Raw genomic sequence first — 19,891 nt, 5'->3', positions numbered from 1 at the left:
TCATGCTTTCTCAAACTCGCTTGACAAACCATAAATAGCCCACAATGCTGGTTTAATTTATTTAACAATAGCCTATTTAACTTCGTAATTGTCAAACTCAGTCTTATCTAACGTTTTTACCGCATTCTATGGTATTTATTTGGAGGTCAATTGCAAGACACTAGAAACCCATTAAATAACCCGTGGGTCATTTGTATATATGCTGGTAACAATCGGACAGCACTGATTAGCTGAATTCTTTCGCCTTTTGAACGGTTTAACGGCTTAATCAATATCTACATTCATGTTATTGGTGTGGTGTTCGGATGTGTCCTCGCGCAGTAACATTCACACTACGTAATCATAAACACGTAACAGAGTGCTCGCTCTTTTCTTTCTGACACAGACACTGTTGAGCAGAGGACGAGGGTAGGGGCAGGTTTACATTAAGTGCACACCTCTTTTGGGATACACATCAGACTAAAATCATCAGGCTTCAATTCAATTCAATTTGAATCTATGTCAAATGAATGGATTCACTGAAAATACAGACAACTATAAGCATTTTCTAAATCCATCTTAATGTTTCAAATAGAAAATTAAAAATCAGCAAATCATCAATAAATCAAGTGTAAAACAGTGGTTAAAGGAAGAAATCAACACCAAGTTTGAAACGTTCCAGCAAGTCAAGAAGAACTATACTCCATTTGTGGAAAGCAAAAACTGAAATTGCTCATGTCCACCAACAAACATTCACTTTTACAGGTCTATTGATGAACATCTAAACCTCAAAAGCAACATCAGAATCAACATGAGTCAAAAATAATTGTATTGGATTTGTTCTACAAAATTTTGAACTTTCCAAAAAGGTAGGTCATGTTATATAAATAAATAGGCGTCAGTTACCTTTGAACTTTGACACCAGTCAATGACAACGGAAAGGCATTTTAAAAAAATGCACCTAACCCCACTCAAACTGTTAGCTAATTGTTACATCTCTGATTTTCCAGCAACAAAAAGACATTCATAATGGCTTAAATTTTTCCTGAAGTTACCACCTCTGTAAGAACCAAACAATAAAAATCACATCAACATTTTTAGCAGAAACAAAGCAGAGGCGCCAAAGAAGAATTGAAAAGAGAGAAAAAAAAAAAAAACATTCTCAAGAGTGCAATTATTTGGTCACCTGCTAGCTACCTCCCACCCCAAACTAATCCACCAGAAAACATAGGTTCTTTGGCTTTGTGAAGCCTCTTTACAACACCCCTACTCCAATGAGTGGTCGAGAAACCTCACACTAGATCAGTCAGGATTCACATAAAAATGTGGGTTCTGGGGCCAAATTTAAATTACCAACCAAAAAAACAGACAACCATTTCAAATATTTGCACCCATGCAACTTAAAACTATCCAAATATACCCAACTGCCCTATCATAAAGCCAGAGGCTCAACCTAGGGTAGCCTAAGACCAGATGGGCAATGGAACCGGTTAGAAGTGAATGAGATAATGGACAGAGGGCCTTAAAGAGCAGGGTATCCCCCTGAATGAACAGTTAACCACTACAGGAGAAATGAGGGGCTTGTGTGAGATGGAGGTGGGGGTGCATGAGCGCTCTCTGGTGGCGGGAGGACAGCAGGGTCGGCACAGTGGCAGAGCTCCCTAGACTCTTGGCTCAGCTCAGCGCTGTTCAGTCTATCAGGTCAGAACCGACCCTTATTAGTCTGAATCAGAGTCCGACGTCTCAGCAGAGCTCGACTCGCTGCTACTGCTCTCAGACTTGTTCTCCTTGTCTTCCGCCTCCTCCTCCTCGTTCTGCAAGTGGAGTCCAAACAGAAACCGTTAGCCCTGCATCGTCATGGCAGCTCGAGACAGCAATAATGAACATCAGCAGTGAATGGCACTAGAAAGCCAGACCGCGCGAACACTAACATCATCATCGTCGTCGTCGTCCTCCTCTTCACTGTTGTCTCCACTGGAGGAATCTGCCTCGGAAGAGGCCTTCTCTTCCTCCTCCTCGTCGTCATCATCATCATCATCATCATCTTCATCCTCCGATTCCTGGGGGGGGGGGGAAGATTCAGTGATGAGTGACCTGTGTTGACCTCAGCAGAGTATACCAGTCTATCAGTGCTGAAATGGAACATACTATTTTTTTTACTGCCTTGGCTGGAACTTTGGCATTAGTGCCTCCTGGTTTTGCTGTGCTCTTTCTTTTCTGAGAAGCAAACAGGAAATGCATTAGCATTCTTTTAAGAAATTTAGTACTGTGTGACATACAATGTAAATCTGTGGAATTCATAGAACATGCATGACTTACTTGCGAGTTGTATTCCTTGTAAGTAGCTCTCTCTTGAGGAGAAATACTCTGTAGAACCAAGGAAAAAAGAGTTAGACAATACTTTGTAGGTTGAAGGTGCACAGGAATCACATAGAACGATTAACTTTTCAGAAAGGCAAGATCAAATCGAGGGACGCGTACCGCTAGCCACTGTTCCAGCAGGACTTTGTACTGCCTCTGCTTCTCCTCAGCAATCTTCTTGTAGCGGTCCTTCTCCTTCTGGGTCTGCCTCTGCCAGCGGCCGCCGATCTCAGCCATCCGCTCCTTCATTGGAAGATGGTTCAGCTCGCCATTGGACAGCATTTCCTGTGAGAACTTCTGATAGCCATTTCTGAAAGAAGACACAAAGTATCAAAATGATGTAATCTTGTATTGTCGACCATACATTTATTTTCATTTTAAAAACAACACTCACGATGGTGGTTTCTTGGGCTCGCCCTCAAACTTCATCTTCTTCCCTGAGGCGATGATGGTGGCAGGTGAGCGCATGTCACTCAGTTCCCTCTGTCGGGAAAGAGAGAGAGGAGGGAGTGAGTCAGCTGTATCACCTACACTGGTCTACATCCTGCCATTCGGCAGATCAGCCTGCTTGTTCCAACTGCCATCTCGGCTTACATCGTATCTTTTCTGGTCCTCTGCTGCCTTCTTGATCCAGACAATCTTCTCCTTCTTCTCCATGGTGTTCCACGTTGCTTCCATGGCCTTTTGGGCCTTCGGTCGGTCGTTCTGTAAAGTAACGGTGTGTAATGTTTAGACAGGCTAAAGTGGCTTTCAAGGTGTGTGGAGCGGACTTGGGCAGTGAGTTTAAGCCAAACCTTGAATCTGGCCAGGTAGTCTCCTATGACGCTCTGTTGCCAGATGTCCTGAGCTGTTTTGGGGGTGTCTGGGAGCTGGTTACGATCCTGTTTTCCTTTCTTCTCGGACTCGGCTTTCAGAACAGTCTCAAGCCGCTTAAACTTCTCCTGAAGGGGCAAGATAACAACTTGTCACCACGGTCACAATGCCATGTAACCTTCAAATAGCTAAGCTTGCCTGCTCTTTTCTACTGTACAGTACCATGCTCTACTGTACTGCACTACGGTGTGCTATTCTCAAAGGTATTGTACCTTTTTCTTATCTGAGAGGTCATTCCACATGCGTGCCAGCAGCCTGGTGAGCTCACTCTCAGACAGGTCAGGTCTCTCCTGCTGCAGTTTAGGACGTTTTTCTTCCGAGAAGATGAACATAGCTGAGATGGGCCTTTTGGGCTTCTCTGGGCTGGCCTGCAAGTCACAGAGTGGTTGAGCATTATGACAAGACCTCGAATTTACGGAGCACGCTCCAGCTGCCCTGGAGCTCAAACTAGCTGATCCCTCGGGGGCAGTGGCGGCCATTTTGGATCTAGTGCATTGAGATGCTTACCTTTGCTTTAGAATTCTTCTTTTTGGCGGCAGGACTGTTAGCTCCATTGCCTTTTTTAAAGCCTAACATCTTTTGCTCGCCCAAGACGCGCTGCTGTTCCTCCTCTGACAAACTCTGTGGACATACACACAAATAGCTTGTACTGTAGAACAGAACGATTTCCAATAATGGTCATTTCGTTCATAAACCCCCCAAAACAAACAAGACTTACACAAAGAAATCGGTTCATCTCAATTTCGTATTCTTTCTTCCTCTGAAAAAAACAAAACACGTATTTTTGAAAACTTAACTTGAGTAAAGACAAGACATAGGGACCATTTGAAATGCATCTTCACAGTCAGGTAGGTTGCTTACCTGCTCACAGCGTTTCTGGTATCCATCTTTTTCAGCTTGCTTGAGCAGCTTCCACTGTTGGCTGCACATGACCATGCGCTCTGTGCTTGGTACGTCCTTCATGCTAGACATCAACTCTGCACAGAACATGGAGTAACCGTTCCTAAAACACACATGCAAAACACACAGTATAAGCATTTATTTCCTGCCTGTCTTTCCATAAGAGAGATCAATCAGTAACAGTAGTGAACAAATGTTGTATTAGACGGTCTACTCACGGAGGGGGTTTGTCCGGCCTGCCATCAGACTTGTCTTTCAGATGTCTCTCAGCCTTTGTCAGGGTCGACTTCACAATGTTCTCCTGGGTCATGTTCAGCTCTGGGTGCTGTTGAATGTACTCCCGCATTGTCTCCTGACGAACAGAACACAAAATAATTCACACCCACTTTGTTTCTTGACTGACACTTGTATAAACTTCTATGATTGAACTTAAATAAAATAACTTCTCTCACCTCATACAGTTTCAGCAGTTCCAGAGACTTTCCGATCCACTTAAGTCTCTTTTTGTCAGACAGCTGCGTCCACTGTTTCCCAAGACTATCTTTAATGTCTTTGGTGGTCGCCTGCCATTGAAAGAAACCAATACTGAGACGTTGACAAATTGTATACAGCTGACAGCAGTGAATGCAAAGTTCCTTTGCCAGTGCTAAATAGTCGTCTTGGAAGACACAGAGAGACTGTGACTCACATCTGGGTGTGTTTTGAGGAGTGCCTTCTTCTCATGGTTATACCACAACTGCTGAGGTGTTCTAGGCTTCTCTGGCACGTTGGAACCTTTCTTCGTCATGCTCTCCATCAGGTCTGGGTGAAGCTCCCTACATACATTTTATATTTAGTCATTTAGCAGACGCTCTTATCCAGAGCGACTTACAGTAAGTACAGGGACATTCCCCCCGAGGCAAGTAGGGTGAAGTGCCTTGCCCAAGGACACAACGTCATTTGGCTTGGTGGGGAATTGATCCGGCAACCTTCTGATTACTAGCCCGACTCCCTCACCGCTCAGCCATCTGACTCCCATACGCAACGCACAAACACAAATCCACCATAAATATGTTACAATAGTCAAGCAGGATGACATGAAATCTCACCTGAACTTCAGCATGCTTTGCACAAATGTTTCCTTGTCTCTCAGGAAGTCTTCTACGTACTTTTTCTGTTTTAAAACGCAGGGGACAGAGCAAAGCCGTACATGAAAAAATGACCAAAAGATATAATCTCTTTATATCCATCTGTCTTCTCCTCTTGGACTCTCTGTGTGTAACCGACCTTCTTCTTTTCTGGAAGCTCTCTGTACTTCTTGGAGAGAATCTTGGTGAGGTCCAAGTTGCTCATCTCAGGGTGCAGCTTGGCATACTTTGCTCTCTTTTCCATAAAGAACCGGAAGTATGGGGTTAAGGGCTTTTTTGGAAAGTCTGGATGCTTCTGTTTAACCAAAAAAAGGAAATACTTTGTGAATGTTTGTAGGGTTTACATTATGTTATTTAGATATTCCTTGAGTTATTGAAATGCTTAGAAAGCTACTATTGTTATTTATATGCTTGACTTGGTAAATCAATGTTTATGCTGAATTAGAATTCAAGGTGCCATCCCTAATGGGTAGACTGGTTCACTCTAGCCACTCAAATCTTTCTACTAATGTATCAGTGTGAATTCTTTGTATTGCTTTAAATGGGATATCTGACTTTATCAGGATTCAACGTAATTTATTGACTGTAAAACATCTCCCGCTGAGTAATCAATATCTAAATCCAGAAATTTAAAGATCGTTTTTTTTCTTTCACAATAGATTAAACTTTCAGTGTCATGTTGTGAGTAGCCCTTTGTCAATGTGGAATTGACTAAATTCAAGCATACCTTGAGCTTCTTGCCTTTGTAGGGATTCTTAATGTAGTCTTGGGCGTCAAAAATCAGCTCTGTTAATGTACGAAACTTACGAATCTGTGGGGGTACAAATTACCAACATGCTTACACGAAAGACCATTAATTAGATGTACACATCTTGAACTGTGCTTTAACATAGTGCAACAAGAACCAACACCACCAAACTGCTAGAAAAAACCCTAAGATATGTTATCAATTAGGTCAATGGGAGCAAGTCTCACCTCCTTGGAGACCTCCAGCCATTTCTGTTTACACATCTCTGCTGTGTAGGAGTTAAAGGCTACCTTTTCCCAATCAAGATGTGACTCTGATGTTTTATACTTAGTCAGGTCTTTCTGAGGGAGGTTCACTTTCATGACCTCCAACAGTTTAAGCAGATCATCCTGAGGCCATACTACAAACAGACAAAAAAAACATTTTATGTTTAATGGGACATACTAGATTAAAAGTTATTAACTGCCAAACTATGAATGATCACTATTGACACTGAATAACACCACCGCTGAACATACACATTATCTCACCTATATCTTTGATGGACGGTTCCATTTCCCCATTCATCTGTGCGGTATTTTATCTATTAAAAAACATTGTTGTGAATAAATGTGGTGAGAATTACTGTTGTCATCAAAATAAGCTAGAATGGTAAAAAAAATAAAAGGTTGTAATAATTAAAATGAATATAGGGTTAAAGATGCAATAGGTAACATTATAAAATAAATTCCTCGAGGCCGAATGTGGTTTCATACAAGGAAAAGGGGAGGAAGAGGTTTAACGAAGGCAATTGGCTGGAACAGGATTGTTGGAACATAATTGGATGGAAAATAGCAGGCGCTCCCCCAAAAATTGAAATACCACTGATATTGAGCTGTCTTCGTTGCTAAATTCTCGGTGGGCTTCAGTAGCGTTTGTTTATAGGGGATAAAACTATTCATTTTAATGCCTACTTAATCTTATCTTGTGTACCCTAACTATAAAAATTGCATTCATGCAATAATGTGTGAAGTATTATATATTGTCTCAAAAGTTATAAAAAGTTCAAACAAATGCATTCCGATTGTACCAAGTTCAAATAGATTCGATTATAAAATCAGTGGTATCCACGTAACAGACTCCAGCCTATTCAACTCGTAATAAAAATCCACCTCGACATAATGGTTGATGTTCATTACACCGCCCCTAAACGTTTACGCTACATCGTGAGGCATAGGCTGTTGCTTGTGACGGGTACAAATCTCAAATAACACTGCAGAGCTTCAACTGACACTCGCAAACGCTCCGTCGACCTATTTGTCTGCTGGAATCTGATTTATTCGACGAAGTGTGTCTCTGGACGCACCAGTGTCGACCATTTCGTTTCTTGTGCCGTCGGTAATGGAGTATTTTCGTCGGAGTGGTGGTGGGGAGGTACCACGGAAGGAGGAAGAGAGGGTTTAGACACAGGCAGCTGTAGGCAACCAGCTGACCATGGACGGGGATCTGCTTTCGGTCTCCGACGAGGGGGAATGGTGGCCAGGGAGAATTACAGCCAAACGCGCCACTCGAAACTGCCTCACTACAGACAGGGAGCTGGACGCGAATAGCTCCGCCATGAATCTCTAATCGCTTGCCTTCTTTCTAATACTAAAGAGAGAAAACAACACGTCTTTCCATTGAAAAATTGATTTGTACAAACCGTACGGATTGCAACGTTTGCCTTTGGTTATTCGGTTAAGAGACCGACAAATTACTCAACCAAAAATTCGAAGGGCATTCTTTGGCTAGGCGTAGCCGCGCTCGAATCTTGGCGATTCAGCAGTCATCATCTCCTTGTTTGCTCTCTGGTACTTTTTGGTAGAGAGGTTGTAAGACTATAATAATCTAGAACTTGAAATACTGTAGCCAGAGTATGTGGTCATATACTAGTTTCTAGATGTACAGTAGCCATTTGAATTTGGTACAAATAATATAAAATAAGTGATTAAACCCATTAGCTCTACCATGCCCAAGGCATAGCAACATAAGCTGCTGCCGCTTTGTGTAACCTGGCTGGCTGAAAAACATATGGCTATTTTTGCAACCAAATGATGACATTGGTCATTTATAGGTTAGTCTACAATGTAACTATGTATTCAAGCATTATATCGCTCTGAATGACGAATCTTTTTGGCCCATCATGTCCGCGCGGACGTAGCTAGCTAGCTTTTCAGCTTAACCCATGGTCCCCGCATGAGGGCAACTGGTTCTCTTAAAGCCAGAGTGAAATATTTGATTAGCTGCGATTAATATAGCTCAGACTACCAGTAACAATTCACATAAGACTTAACATTTCAATTTTAAGACTCACCAAGATTGAAAACCCGGTCGCTTCAGTACTTTTATTTTTTTGTACCACGGTAGCTAGCAATGTAGCTAGCTACACAAACGGACAAGGCTTGTAGCTGGCTTGCGAAGCAGCCAGGGTCCTCGATTGGGGGTGAGCACCGAAGAAATCAAGACAACTGAAAATAATGTATATTCCGTATCGTTAATGCTACAGCGTCAATGTTAAAATATTAGAAATCCTTCGTCACTTATTTTGTTGCATCCCACTGCATTTTAGTAAGCAGTTTTCACTGCTCGGTTGGAAAAAAATGTTACACCCGAGACCGTGACTGGTTCACTGGCACAACGACGGTTCTAGAGCCGCCATTCTAGGCATAGCGAGTCTGTGAGGATACCTACCGTGACAAGGTCCTTTGGCGCACTGTGTGCTTACCAACAAATGGGCTTAAAAAGTAAGCCAGTGTGCGTAAACTAACCAGTCAGTTCCAACACCATAAGCAGAACAGAAGGCGGGTTTATGCAGGTTGGCGTTGACGGTTCTAGCAGTCAGGCGAGAGAGGGCGAGTCCATACGGTGTGATATTAAACTGAGATCCCTGATGGCTAACCAGAAAGGCGGCTGGCTGTTCCGTCAACAGCCGCATGGAGGTCTCGGCGCGGAAATTGTTGCCGTTTATCTTAGAAATATAGACGAAGAGCGTCTGGTATGTTGACGTTTTAAAATCTAAGTGACTTATGAGTGTTAAATGCAAATAATTGCATTTAAAGAAACCAAAACATGAGACTTAAGTCGAATTTCCTACCCGTGGCTATGGACGACAAATTCGGCTATGGCGACCTCGGAATATGGTCTCCTCTCCAGCAGTCAGTCACAACTATACTAGCTAACACGAGGTGATTTTGAAAAATATTTTAAACAAGAAAATAAAAACACATTCGCGTTATTTACGCAAATTACGCTTGAGGGTTTATTTGAATTTGTTTATCGTGCGGTTGAATTGTGGAGAGAGGCGGCTGGTACGTTACCTGTCTCAGCGTGAGTCGATCTCGTTGTGGAATAAGGGGTGGGTTGAATGTTGGCCAGCACTGCGCTGTCGGTCCAGGGCACAGGCGCTCCAGTCCCCGCAGAGATGGAACTTCCCCCCGCCTCCATCTCACTTGCTTTCTCCCTCCACTCAACGCTCAGCTCTCTCGATCCAACCATTTCTCTTAGCAGAGACATCCGCATTTTCGATCTCTCCCCCGCTGCCTCACGCACGATCCAGAGAGAGCGGTGCGGACCAGGCTATTCTTTCACCACATTCAGATTTTCGAACCGGCGCAAGTCAGTCACCAACCGAGCCACCATATATTTTAATATCTCATATGTGTCCCTTTTTACTTGCGAATATTGTATCCTTTATATCAAGACGTTAAACTTTTTTTGCCAGCAAGTCACCGAAGTGATGGCATGAATTTACATTTAGCCTACAACATCTCTGGTTAAAAATTAAAAATAATGAAAAACTTGGTATTTCATTCTTAATTCCCCTAACTTAAGAATTTCGAGAGGATAACAATTTTAAATCCGAATGCAATAAATGTACTTTCCCAGAACAGTGCTTCCTTTTGCAAAGTCTGAAGCGGCTGTTTGACAGCTTCATTTTGTCCCTCATGTAATTTCTTTCAACTCCACCTTGTCTGTTTGTGGGCGTAACCCTTCCGTCCAATCCAGTCAGCCAGATTCATTGAAAACAAACGACTTTCCAATGAGCGTAAAGCCACGTTATATAGAACTAGGTTGGCATCTTTCTCCTTGTCCCTGTGCAGCCGGCAATGTCTAACATCCTCCTTCCATTCAGTCCTCAAATTAAATGATGAATTTGATCCTCGAGTCACGTGAATGTTTTTAATTGATAAGGTGTACATCACAGCAGTTGCATAGTGATACAAGCACAGACATACAATAATGAACGAGCAAACTGCCTTATGTGCATTACTGATGATACAATGGTAGAAGACAACTAGATTTATGTGATAATAACAATATATTTACATTCAAATGTAGATACTGTTCACCCAACTGTCAAAGCAATCACTCCAGCTCCTTACCAAGTTTGCAATTCTGAAAGCATGCCCCATGAGGTGAATACATTCACTGGACACTCATTAAATACTTTTGGCTATATATTTACAGAATCTATAAAAGTATGGCAACCCAATCACACATAATAGCAATTTTAAGAACAAAAGGACCAAATGCATATGGTCTTTTAGTCAGCAGGCATTATCACAAAAAAGCTTGAACCAAATGATTAACAAAAAACATCTTAAGGTATAAAAGGACTGAGTAAGGAAATCTCACGAAATTCACAGATTTTGGAAAATAGTTTGATCTGTGTAGACGTGTTAGATATTTTTTTATTCTATATCATAATGTTGATGCAATGGAACCTTCAAGGCACTTTGAAACTATTGTATAACTTTATATATACTTCAGATATATACTTCAGAAAAAAGTTTAAATTCTCACCTGAGAAATTTGATTTTGATTGGACAATGCAATATCAATGAGGTTTAGAGAAAAATAAAAAATATACACCTATTGCAGAGTAATTAGATTAAGAACAGAACTACTCAAAGATAACTATATATATTTTGGAATCCAATTTGCACAACCTTCTGTTACAAAAAAAAACTACATAAAAAGCTAGATTTGAATTGACTGGAATTCTTCTTCAGGTTAAAGGTATTTATGGCAATGGGGACTCATGGTACATATCCTCTCCTGGCTCCTCTTCAAACTTCACTTTGGCATCATCAGCATCCAGCTGCAATTTAACACACAGTCACAGCAGGTAACTAAGCAAGCATCATATAGACAGGTGTGGCAGTGCCACAGTGTGGCACATTCTGTCAGATAACTTACATATTATGTATTTGACCACAATTTGTCTTGATTTGTTCAATGTAGTTTTCTGGGATCTCTCCAGGAGGATTTGTCCCCCGCCCCCCACCACCATACACGTTTTTAAATATATGAATAAGGGGGAACACTAAGTGAGTGGTACTTACACATTTCATCTCCGTGGCTGAAAAGACTCCACCAGTCAGGAGCATGCGCAATGGGATGGTGAGGATGATTACGAAGGGCAGAGCCAGAGAGAAAGGGCTCATCTTCACCGCCCACAGCACGGCCAAGCACACAAGTTGGATCAAGGTGAACATGTGCATCCGCAAGGTCTTCACCTGCAACACAGTGGGGGGAGGGGGAGAAGGAGGAGGAAAGAAACATTTACTGAAGGATTGAATACTGTATGGGAGTATTCAATCCCTCGCCTCCCCGTTAGGGAGCCAGATGGCTGAGCGGTGAGGGAGTCGGGTTAGTAATCAGAAGGTTGCCGGATCGATTCCCCGCCGTGCCAAATGACGTTGTGTCCTTGGGCAAGGCACTTCACCTTACTTGCCTCGGGGGGAATGTCCCTGTACCTACTGTAAGTCGCTCTGGATAAGAGCGTCTGCTAAATGACTAAATGTAAATGTATGACTGTATAGATGTCTGGAATAAAATAAGAATTTGAAATATTCAGACTGGTCTACCAGTTGAAGGAATCACAACAAGACTGGCATAATTGGATGGTTGGGGGAGGCAGCATACCCTGGTAGCATAGGCATCCTGCGGAAAGTATTTCTTGGGTACAAACATCAGAAGAATGCGGTCCCACATCTGAATCCCACTGAGTGAGGTGATACCCATGTAGAGGAATATTCCAAACAAGGCAGTCATGGGAATCATCTTCAAGATGGGCTCCATGAGGATAGACACACCTTAAAAAGGAAGGATGAACAGCGACAATCTTTACCGCTGCTTGAACACAGTTGACATGGTTCTCCTTTTGCCTCCAGGGATACCTGGCTGTGACACTCACCAACCATAATAGCCACAAGCATGCCACTGATTCTTTGCTCCAGCACCTTCTCAATCTCAGGCTTGGGGCCCTTGGACATGACAGTCAGAGCGTTGGCGTGGGTGACAGAACGCACAGTGGCAGCACTCAACCACGGCACTCCAAACACAGACGCGATGCCCCCCATGGTCACCAGTAAGAGGAGGTCAAAATGGAAACCAGAACCCTTCATCATCTTCCTTTCGGGTTTGCTCACAATAAGTCTGGAACGCACCAGAGAAGGAGGGTTAGTAAATATGATCGAAAGGGTAAAAGGCGGGCTGATGGGTTGCGGCGGGACTCCATTATGACACGCTGATGCGGAATGTCGCCTACGTGGTGATCTGGGACTCGAGGAAGATGAGGATGAAGACGAGAAGGGCGGGAACACAGCAGGCAAACATCATCCAGGTGGGGAAAGGCTTGTGCTCTCCCATGGGGTTAATGAACCAGCCTCGGACTTTTGGGTTGGTCACCATGAGTCCCTTTGGCACCACCAATTTCTAAAGACAAATGGACGATGATGTATGTGTTCCATGCATCAAATACTGTGTTTTGAAAATCTCACAGTAGTACAGATGAGCAATATTTTAAGCAGTAATAATGGTGTTCATTAATGTACTAAAATATGTGCTTTTTATTTGAAGCTGAGACATGAACACAAATGACCCTGGTTGAGACAAGATAAACCTAAATACTATTTACCTGAGTGTAGGCATCCTCGATATTGATGTCTATAGCAATCATAATGAAAATAGCGATGGGAACGCCAAAATCTCCGATCAAACGACGAATCTGAAAGTGCATGGTGACATATGGTGATTAAGTCCATTTGCGAAAGATCATTATATTCCATATATACTGGGTTATTAGCATCCACCAGTTTTAAACAAGGCAACTATTTTACACTACGAGAATCAGAATAGTCAGAATCGAAAGCCTATGTGGGTCTCACCCAACCCGGAAGGAAATGGCCATTTTTGAACATGCGGAGGAAGTATGCGATGAAGAAACATCCAAACATCAGACACATGGAGAGAAGAGCTGTGTTGGGGTACGGTCTCTCTATCTCCAACTCCTTTATTGTGATGTTGCCATCGGGATGGATTTCAATGTGCTCCTTGATCACCGGGTGGAATGGGTTGTCATGGGTGTCGTTCAAGTGGTCGTAGTTCAGAATCAAAGGGTGAGTTTTGAAGATCTGAGGAAAAGAATGGGGATAGTGGAGTTGGCGCAGAAATAGAGAATGGAGACAGGGAGGTTGTGATTTCCAAACACATCTACAGGAAATGCCTGTAACTGGATCAGGGGAATGAAATGGATGTGAAGATAGACAGGATGTGATGTAACAGTGTGGATCCTGTGTACCCTCATGAGCTTGCTGAAGGTCTCGTAGATGAAGATGAGGGAGATGAGGATGGAAAAGATCTCCTGGGTGAAGCGGGAGATGTATCTGACCAGGAAGCTGCCCTCGACAGCCACGATGATCACCACTATGATCACCAGCCACAAACCCACCCAGATGCGGCCCACTATATACTCCAGGTCCTGAGACTTGCAAAACTATTAGAAGGAATCAAAAAACGTTTATCAAAAGATCAGAACATGATATGAGAACAGTAAAGTAAATAGGGCTTTGATCGAAATTTCACCTCCCTCGAAAACCACTGACATCTTTAATTTCTATAATTCAAACAAGGGCAAGGGCCAGAACAAGGTCAAACAACTGCCTCGTCACCAATGCTGTGCAGATACTTACTACATAGAAAGCCTCCTCAAACACCAATAGTGGTCCTGAGAAGCCGATGACCAGAACAGGTTGCGCAGCAATGAGGCAGAAGATGATGCCCTGAATACAGGTGGAGATCATGAGCTCTGACACGCCCATCATCTGCTCGGTCTTGTCAGCTACGATCATCGGTAAAGGGAGAAATGAACAATGCAGTTGCTTGTTATTTATCCGTCACCTAAATAGCCAGCTGTGAAAGTGATAGCTTAAAAAAGACCTCCTAAGCCTAACCCAGACAGGGCCTGTGTGCTCACCAAGAAGTCCTCCGAAGGTAATGGCAGGTGATAGGGCAGCAAAGTAGATGAAAATGACAGCTGCCAAGACCTGAGGATTCAGAGCATCGGTGTAGTCGCTGATGTAATGGCGGTAACGGCGCTTGAGGTCTTTCACCATCCCACCAAACGGATAGCCTGTGCGTGCCAGAGGGTCTTCTCTGGGCTCCTCGGGACCCGTGTCCACTGAAAAGACATTGAACATTTCTCATTTTTCTTCATTTCAATGGTTTGGGTTTGAAATCAACAAGTTGTGTTGTGTTTTGATGTGTTGTGAACGATGTTGGACTGACCTTTAGCATCTCCACCTATGATGAGGCGGGTGTCATAGGGGCGGAGTCTGTCTCGCAGCATCTGCTTCTGGAAGTTGATGATTGGCTGGAGCATAGTCTGGTCTTGGATCTCAGTGGGCGGGATGACAATGCTGCAGTCCATGAAGTCAGCGATGGCATTGGTCAGGTCCTTGTCAGTCTGAGCCAGGTACGCCTCCAGACTAAACACCTACACAATCAGACCAGTGAGCAAAATAATAACACAAACGCCACAATGCAAGATTTTTAAAGAATTGAATATTTCATTTTTTAATCATAACTGCTCATTAAAGTCAGGTGGCTGAGTGGTTTAGGGAATCGGGCTAGTAATCAGAAGGTTGACGGTTCGATTCCCGGTTTTGCAAAAAAGAGGGTGTGTCCGTGGGCAAGGCACTTCATCCTACTTGCCTCGGGGGGAATGTCCCTGTACTTACTGTAAGTCACACTGGATAAGAGCGTCTGCTAAATGACTAAATGTAAAAGATGACTGCTAGAATTACACAGTGTAAGTTTGGAGTTTACAACCACCTCCTCATTGTGCCTCCATCCCACCCCCCCCCCACGCCTCCCAACATACCCAGTCAGCCATCAGTGCTCCCATGGCCCGCCCACTCTCATGGTAGTCCAGGCCGCTGTTGCTGGGCCCCACCAGGACAAACACGAAGCGCACCGGCACAGGGACCTCCAGAACCGACTCCATCACCACAGAGTCCTTCAGCCTGACAAAGGCCACAGCCGGACTCTCCAGCGAGTCCAGGACCCCTACAAGGACCACAGACACACACACAGACACACACACAGACACACACACAGAACACTAAGATTTCACACAAGCCAGATGTAATTAGTATTTTCACAAGGTTCTTCATAGCGTCACACACACTCACCTGACAGGACGATGGAGGCTTCAATACTATCAGATTTATCTCTCTGCAAAACAACAGAAATATCTCAAATAGGAGCTGTTTGAGTGAGGAAGATAGAGGGCAGTGGGGTCGTTTTTTGGGAGTAAACATATTACCTGCTTGGTGACAGAAAACGTCTGCATCTCTATGCCTCCTGGTGTAACTTGAATAGGTTGTCCCTCAGACTGACTGTAAAAATAACGTAAGAACACGTGTGCTATAATTTAGGACCCTATTATAGTGTGGTGAGCAGATTAGCATAGACCACAGTACTACGCTAGGGTGGAGAGTTTGCTCAACAATACAGAATACAAATAGTTGATGATATATATATATGAATAGTGATATTTACTGTTAGCTTAATGTGTAAATGTGTGTATGTCTGTGTGTGTGTGTTACCTGCGTCTCTGCAGGAGAGCCCTCAGAAGGACGTCTCGATCACTTGAGCGGATCTCGTTCTTCCTCAGCAAGTGGTCTGCCACACTTTCGGCCACAGCAGGCAGACTGCCTGCGTTTAGGTCGAGGATGACCACACCTGTACACAGACACGCACAGCAACAGAACACCTTCAGGTAAGCGAAACGATTTCTTTGAGCAGAAAAAGTTCCCTTTTCCCCACTTCACTGCATAACGGATGTCATTTACAGTTCGAGTGATGTAGCTGAGCTTGTCATTCGTCGCATGCATTCTCATTGAGTGAGTGTGTGTCACCTGTGCTCATGGTCTTGCGGAGCTGGATCAGACTCTTGAAGGTGAGGTAGGAGATGTGGGAGGGGCTCCAGGTGCCCGTGGCTGGGTTCATATTCTCCTCAAAGCCCACCCATCGACCAGTCTCCTGCCAGGTGCTGCCCCTGAGCTCGTTCAACTCCACATATGCCTGGAACACACACACACCACACACCAAACACACACCACACACCAAACACACACCAAACACACACACCACACACCAAACACACACAAAGCACACTTTAGTCCCAAGAACACAAGTGATGATAAATTCGAAGAGCGTTGACAGATATTTACCTGAGCGTCTCCTCTGGTGGTGGCATTGGTGTTCATGTTGAGAAAAGCTGCCAAACATATTGTGGCTCACATTGAAGCATTTAAACTACGAGTTTAACAGAAGCTGATTTGGAATAGAGAGTTAGTGTTTGAACAGACTGATGGATGTAGCCGTTTCAGTGCCCAGTTGTGGGGTTGAGCCTACCATCTGTGGCAACAGGAAGGCTCATCGGCATGGGGAGCTTGATGTCCTCCTCCTGCCCGCTCATCTCCAGGTCGTAGCCATACCGGTCTGAAGGAGTCCTAGGGGTGAGGTGGAGAACAGGGTTAGAGAGGGAGGCAAGCAGTCCTAGGGGTGAGGTAGAGAACAGGGTTAGAGAGGGAGGCAAGCAGGTCTAGGGGTGAGGTGGAGGGGGGAGATCAGGGTTAGAGAGGGAGGCCAGCAGTCCTAGGGGTGAGGTGGAGAACAGGGTAAGAGAGGGAGGCCAGCAGTCGTAGGGGTGAGGTAGAGGGGGGAGAACAGGGTAAGAGAGGGAGGCCAGCAGTCTTAGGGGTGAGGTAGAGGGGGGAGAACAGGGTAAGAGAGGGAGGCAAGTGGTCAGCCATGTTCAGCAACCCATCTCCAGGTCTCCCCAGATCTCACAAACAACAGAGCAGGCAGTAATATTTCTGCTTGCGTAGCACTATAATTCAGTCCTTATAGAGACAGGGATCTTCATTTGAGGTTGGGGGGGGGGAATAAAAGAAACTGCAATCCATGCACTCATGAGTTCATTTAATTGTATCCAAAAGGGGGCAGCAAAAACATAAATTAAATAACATGCCTGTGCTCCCTGAAATAAGATATTTGGTAAGTGGGGGGCAGAGTTCTATCATCTATTTGTTTTCTTATTAGACAAACAGAATTCAATAAAAGATGACTGCATTAAATATATTATTATGTGGATGAGAAAAAGTGACATATGACATAAAGAAAGGAATCACTTACAGCCTTAGCATAGATGGAACGAGTGAATCATTCTCCTCAGAGGACATGTCATTGTCCTGGATGAGATTAGCAGGAAAGAACAAAACAAAACAAATGGAAGGTCTTTGAGGATGCACTAAACACATTTTGGAGTTACATGCAAATGTCTTGAGGCATGTCACTTTGATACTGGAATACCTAAATACAATGCTATAATTCACTGAACATATTTTTGCCCACCTGTCCGAAAGACAGATCGTTTTCCATTGGTGTGTCTCAGAGCTTTTGTCGTCAGTCCTTTTAGTCAAGCTTGTGCACACCCTGGAAAGTCAACCGAAAGGACAAATAATTTAAAAACATGTATTAAGTCTGGAGGGGAAAGAAAATAAAGACTTTCAAGGACAAAAGTAGGCACATTCTCACATTGACAGATCAATCATACAGGTTGCTAATAGATTTATGATAAATATGGAGCCCATCTTCCTTGGGTGACCTTCTGAGTCTAGAGTCCTTCCAGTAATTGCTTTAGTAGAAAAAATAATGGAGTCAAATAAAGGGAGACATTCTTTCCTCAGCTCCTCAGATTAAACCCTTTTAACCGAACAGATGAGGTTCAGTTTGGTACCTAACAGAAACCGCAGATGCCTGAGAGCACAGATCTGAAAACACTAAGGCCCCTACAATCAAGATAGCGCCATCTGGTGTCGTGGCCCCTGAGAGACGCGCTCAGCCCCTCAGCTCCTGGAAGATAACAGGCAGCCATCAAGACGGTGTGACCATCTCTGTGCGTGGAGAAGCACATTGCCTTATCTCTTGGGTTACACCCTCCTTCCAGTAGAAGCTGCGGAGCCCCTTGGTTCGTCAGCACAGTGGGTCACTACGCCACCATCACCGTAAAACATTTCTCTATGTATTCTTACATGTAGATGAACAACAACGTACCCCAAACTTTAAAAAACTTGTTTTCATTTGTTTCTCAATGTAATAGGATCAAAAGCAGGATTTAGCATCAGACTTGATGCATACTTAGATACATTTCCAGTTTATCCAAGGTCAACCAGTACTTTCCAACGAGTGACTAAAACAAATATGTGCAAATTTGATACACTACTCGGCTATGTCTTCAGTATGAATGTCATCACTATACAATATATTCTGACCTCACAGTTTAACAGCAGTTATTGAAAGGAGAGATAAGGAGACCCTGCTTCTGCTGTCTGACAGCTAGAACTCAACACGCTCAACTGACTTGAGCGGGTAAAGTCAACTGTCAACTTTTGACACATTTCATACCTAAAGAAATTATTGAAAGAATTGTGGTACTGTTGTTGTACCTCCTCAGCAATGACAAGTTTAAATTAAATGAACTAGCTTAAGTTTGAGCTCAATTTGTTTTTTTTACTCTTTTTAAATGTAGGACATTACATTGACAGGTTGGTAAAAAAAAAAGAAGAAAATACATACACTGGAATAATCTTAAAATTGTTCACCGCTTCACTGCTTATTCTTCACCTGCTAAGAACTAATACTTTTTCAAATGATTTTCCAAATCCAACACAGTCTCTTAATAAATAGCTTGTTTGTCACGTTGAAGTTAAATAAAGCTTTCAGTAGTTCTCTTTGCAAATCCTCCTTTTTCCTCACCTGTCCTTGACCTCCACAAAGCCCCCCAAACACCCCCAGAAGCACGACAGAATGACCCTAGCCAGGAGGCTAAAGGCCACACCCTTACCTGTACACAGGTATCCGAGCCTGCTCTCTGGGCCAAGGAGAAGTTCGATCACCGTGTCGCCGTACCCAATGATAGAGTGACCCGAGACTGATGGAAACCAGAGAGAGATTGGGCAGTTGAGGGAACACCCACATGAAGCTACGTCAACCAAGAAAACACAGCTCCCCTCAAGCTTCAGGCAGCTCGTTACCCAGGGGGCCGGGGGAGATAAGGCCTGATCTACAGACAACCAGGCCTATCGACGCCAGACACCTTGACCCTGGGATATCCCAGCCCTGCTCTCCTCCCTCCACCCTCTCTGCTTGGACGGGGGCCAAGGCAGAATGCAGAGTCAGAGAGCCACCTGTATGGACCAGCGGGGCAGCATCACTGTGTCCGAGGGAGGCTCAGAGGTCCAGAAGGGGGGGCGGTCAATATCTGGAGGAGGGCACCTTGACTGCTTATGTCATCTTGTTTACACCCTGAGGATTCCCTTCTGAGAGGCGATGGGGACTCCCTCCCCCCCCCCCCCCCCCTCGACATGAATATTGTGAACAAGTTTAGATCACTTTTTTTTTCCTCTCCCACAAACAGCTTCCATCCTCGTATGTTCAAGACTGCAGTTATAGGATGAGAATCCATGTTGATTGTCGCCTTCAACCTCAGTGGCTTCAGGCTGTACCATGTGGTCACTCTCATTAAGACAGA

At 43.9% G+C, this 19,891-nt stretch overlaps 2 protein-coding genes across 6 annotated transcripts; both read right to left on the bottom strand.

The window, feature by feature from the left end:
• Positions 1-930: 930 nt before the first annotated feature.
• Positions 931-10,085, bottom strand: ubtf (upstream binding transcription factor). Of its 5 annotated transcripts, XM_047038618.1 has the most exons (22): positions 8,698-9,086; positions 8,321-8,474; positions 6,519-6,571; positions 6,216-6,388; positions 5,968-6,051; positions 5,380-5,535; positions 5,202-5,266; positions 4,802-4,928; positions 4,566-4,676; positions 4,332-4,465; positions 4,075-4,216; positions 3,932-3,973; positions 3,721-3,834; positions 3,426-3,581; positions 3,135-3,281; positions 2,935-3,045; positions 2,735-2,823; positions 2,461-2,650; positions 2,299-2,346; positions 2,128-2,196; positions 1,911-2,039; positions 931-1,793 (listed from the first exon to the last, which is right to left on the bottom strand). In XM_047038618.1, exons 3-22 carry the CDS (start codon positions 6,553-6,555, stop codon positions 1,698-1,700), a joined length of 2,220 nt encoding a protein of 739 aa, XP_046894574.1. In that variant the 5' UTR covers positions 6,556-6,571; positions 8,321-8,474; positions 8,698-9,086; the 3' UTR covers positions 931-1,697. The 5 variants fall into 5 exon arrangements, with proteins under 5 accessions (XP_046894574.1, XP_046894572.1, XP_046894573.1 ...); XM_047038616.1 differs by lacking the exons at positions 8,321-8,474; positions 8,698-9,086 and adding an exon at positions 9,324-10,085; XM_047038617.1 differs by lacking the exons at positions 8,321-8,474; positions 8,698-9,086 and adding an exon at positions 9,101-9,299.
• An 86-nt stretch (positions 10,086-10,171) lies between these two features.
• Positions 10,172-19,340, bottom strand: slc4a1a (solute carrier family 4 member 1a (Diego blood group)). Its single transcript, XM_047038615.1, has 21 exons — positions 19,205-19,340; positions 17,713-17,793; positions 17,494-17,549; positions 16,711-16,808; positions 16,527-16,573; positions 16,212-16,377; positions 15,900-16,035; positions 15,617-15,689; positions 15,483-15,525; positions 15,173-15,357; positions 14,578-14,785; positions 14,267-14,470; positions 13,983-14,131; positions 13,592-13,786; positions 13,179-13,424; positions 12,929-13,018; positions 12,560-12,726; positions 12,206-12,447; positions 11,935-12,104; positions 11,352-11,525; positions 10,172-11,107 (listed from the first exon to the last, which is right to left on the bottom strand). Exons 2-21 carry the CDS (start codon positions 17,737-17,739, stop codon positions 11,030-11,032), a joined length of 2,754 nt encoding a protein of 917 aa, XP_046894571.1. The 5' UTR covers positions 17,740-17,793; positions 19,205-19,340; the 3' UTR covers positions 10,172-11,029.
• Between the last annotated feature and the right edge of the window lie 551 nt (positions 19,341-19,891).

The sequence above is a fragment of the Hypomesus transpacificus genome, chromosome 17 (assembly GCF_021917145.1).
Source record: "Hypomesus transpacificus isolate Combined female chromosome 17, fHypTra1, whole genome shotgun sequence".
Classification (NCBI taxonomy): domain Eukaryota; kingdom Metazoa; phylum Chordata; class Actinopteri; order Osmeriformes; family Osmeridae; genus Hypomesus; species Hypomesus transpacificus.
The sequence above is the reverse complement of the archived record's forward strand: the minus strand, read 5'-3'. Positions and strand labels throughout refer to the sequence as shown.

Excerpts from the sequence above, each read along its gene's own strand:
- ubtf (XM_047038616.1), bottom strand. The coding sequence starts at position 6,555 with ATGAATGGGGAAATGGAACCGTCCATCAAAGATATAG. Across the intron at positions 3,582-3,720 it reads AGAAGAATTCTAAAGCAAAG|GCCAGCCCAGAGAAGCCCAA; the intron begins GTAAGCATCTCA and ends TGTGACTTGCAG. Across the intron at positions 2,347-2,460 it reads TGCTGGAACAGTGGCTAGCG|AGTATTTCTCCTCAAGAGAG; the intron begins GTACGCGTCCCT and ends TTGGTTCTACAG.
- slc4a1a (XM_047038615.1), bottom strand. The coding sequence starts at position 17,739 with ATGGAAAACGATCTGTCTTTCGGACAG. Across the intron at positions 16,378-16,526 it reads CCACCAGAGGAGACGCTCAG|GCATATGTGGAGTTGAACGA; the intron begins GTAAATATCTGT and ends TGTGTGTTCCAG. Across the intron at positions 15,690-15,899 it reads GCTCTCCTGCAGAGACGCAG|TCAGTCTGAGGGACAACCTA; the intron begins GTAACACACACA and ends TTATTTTTACAG.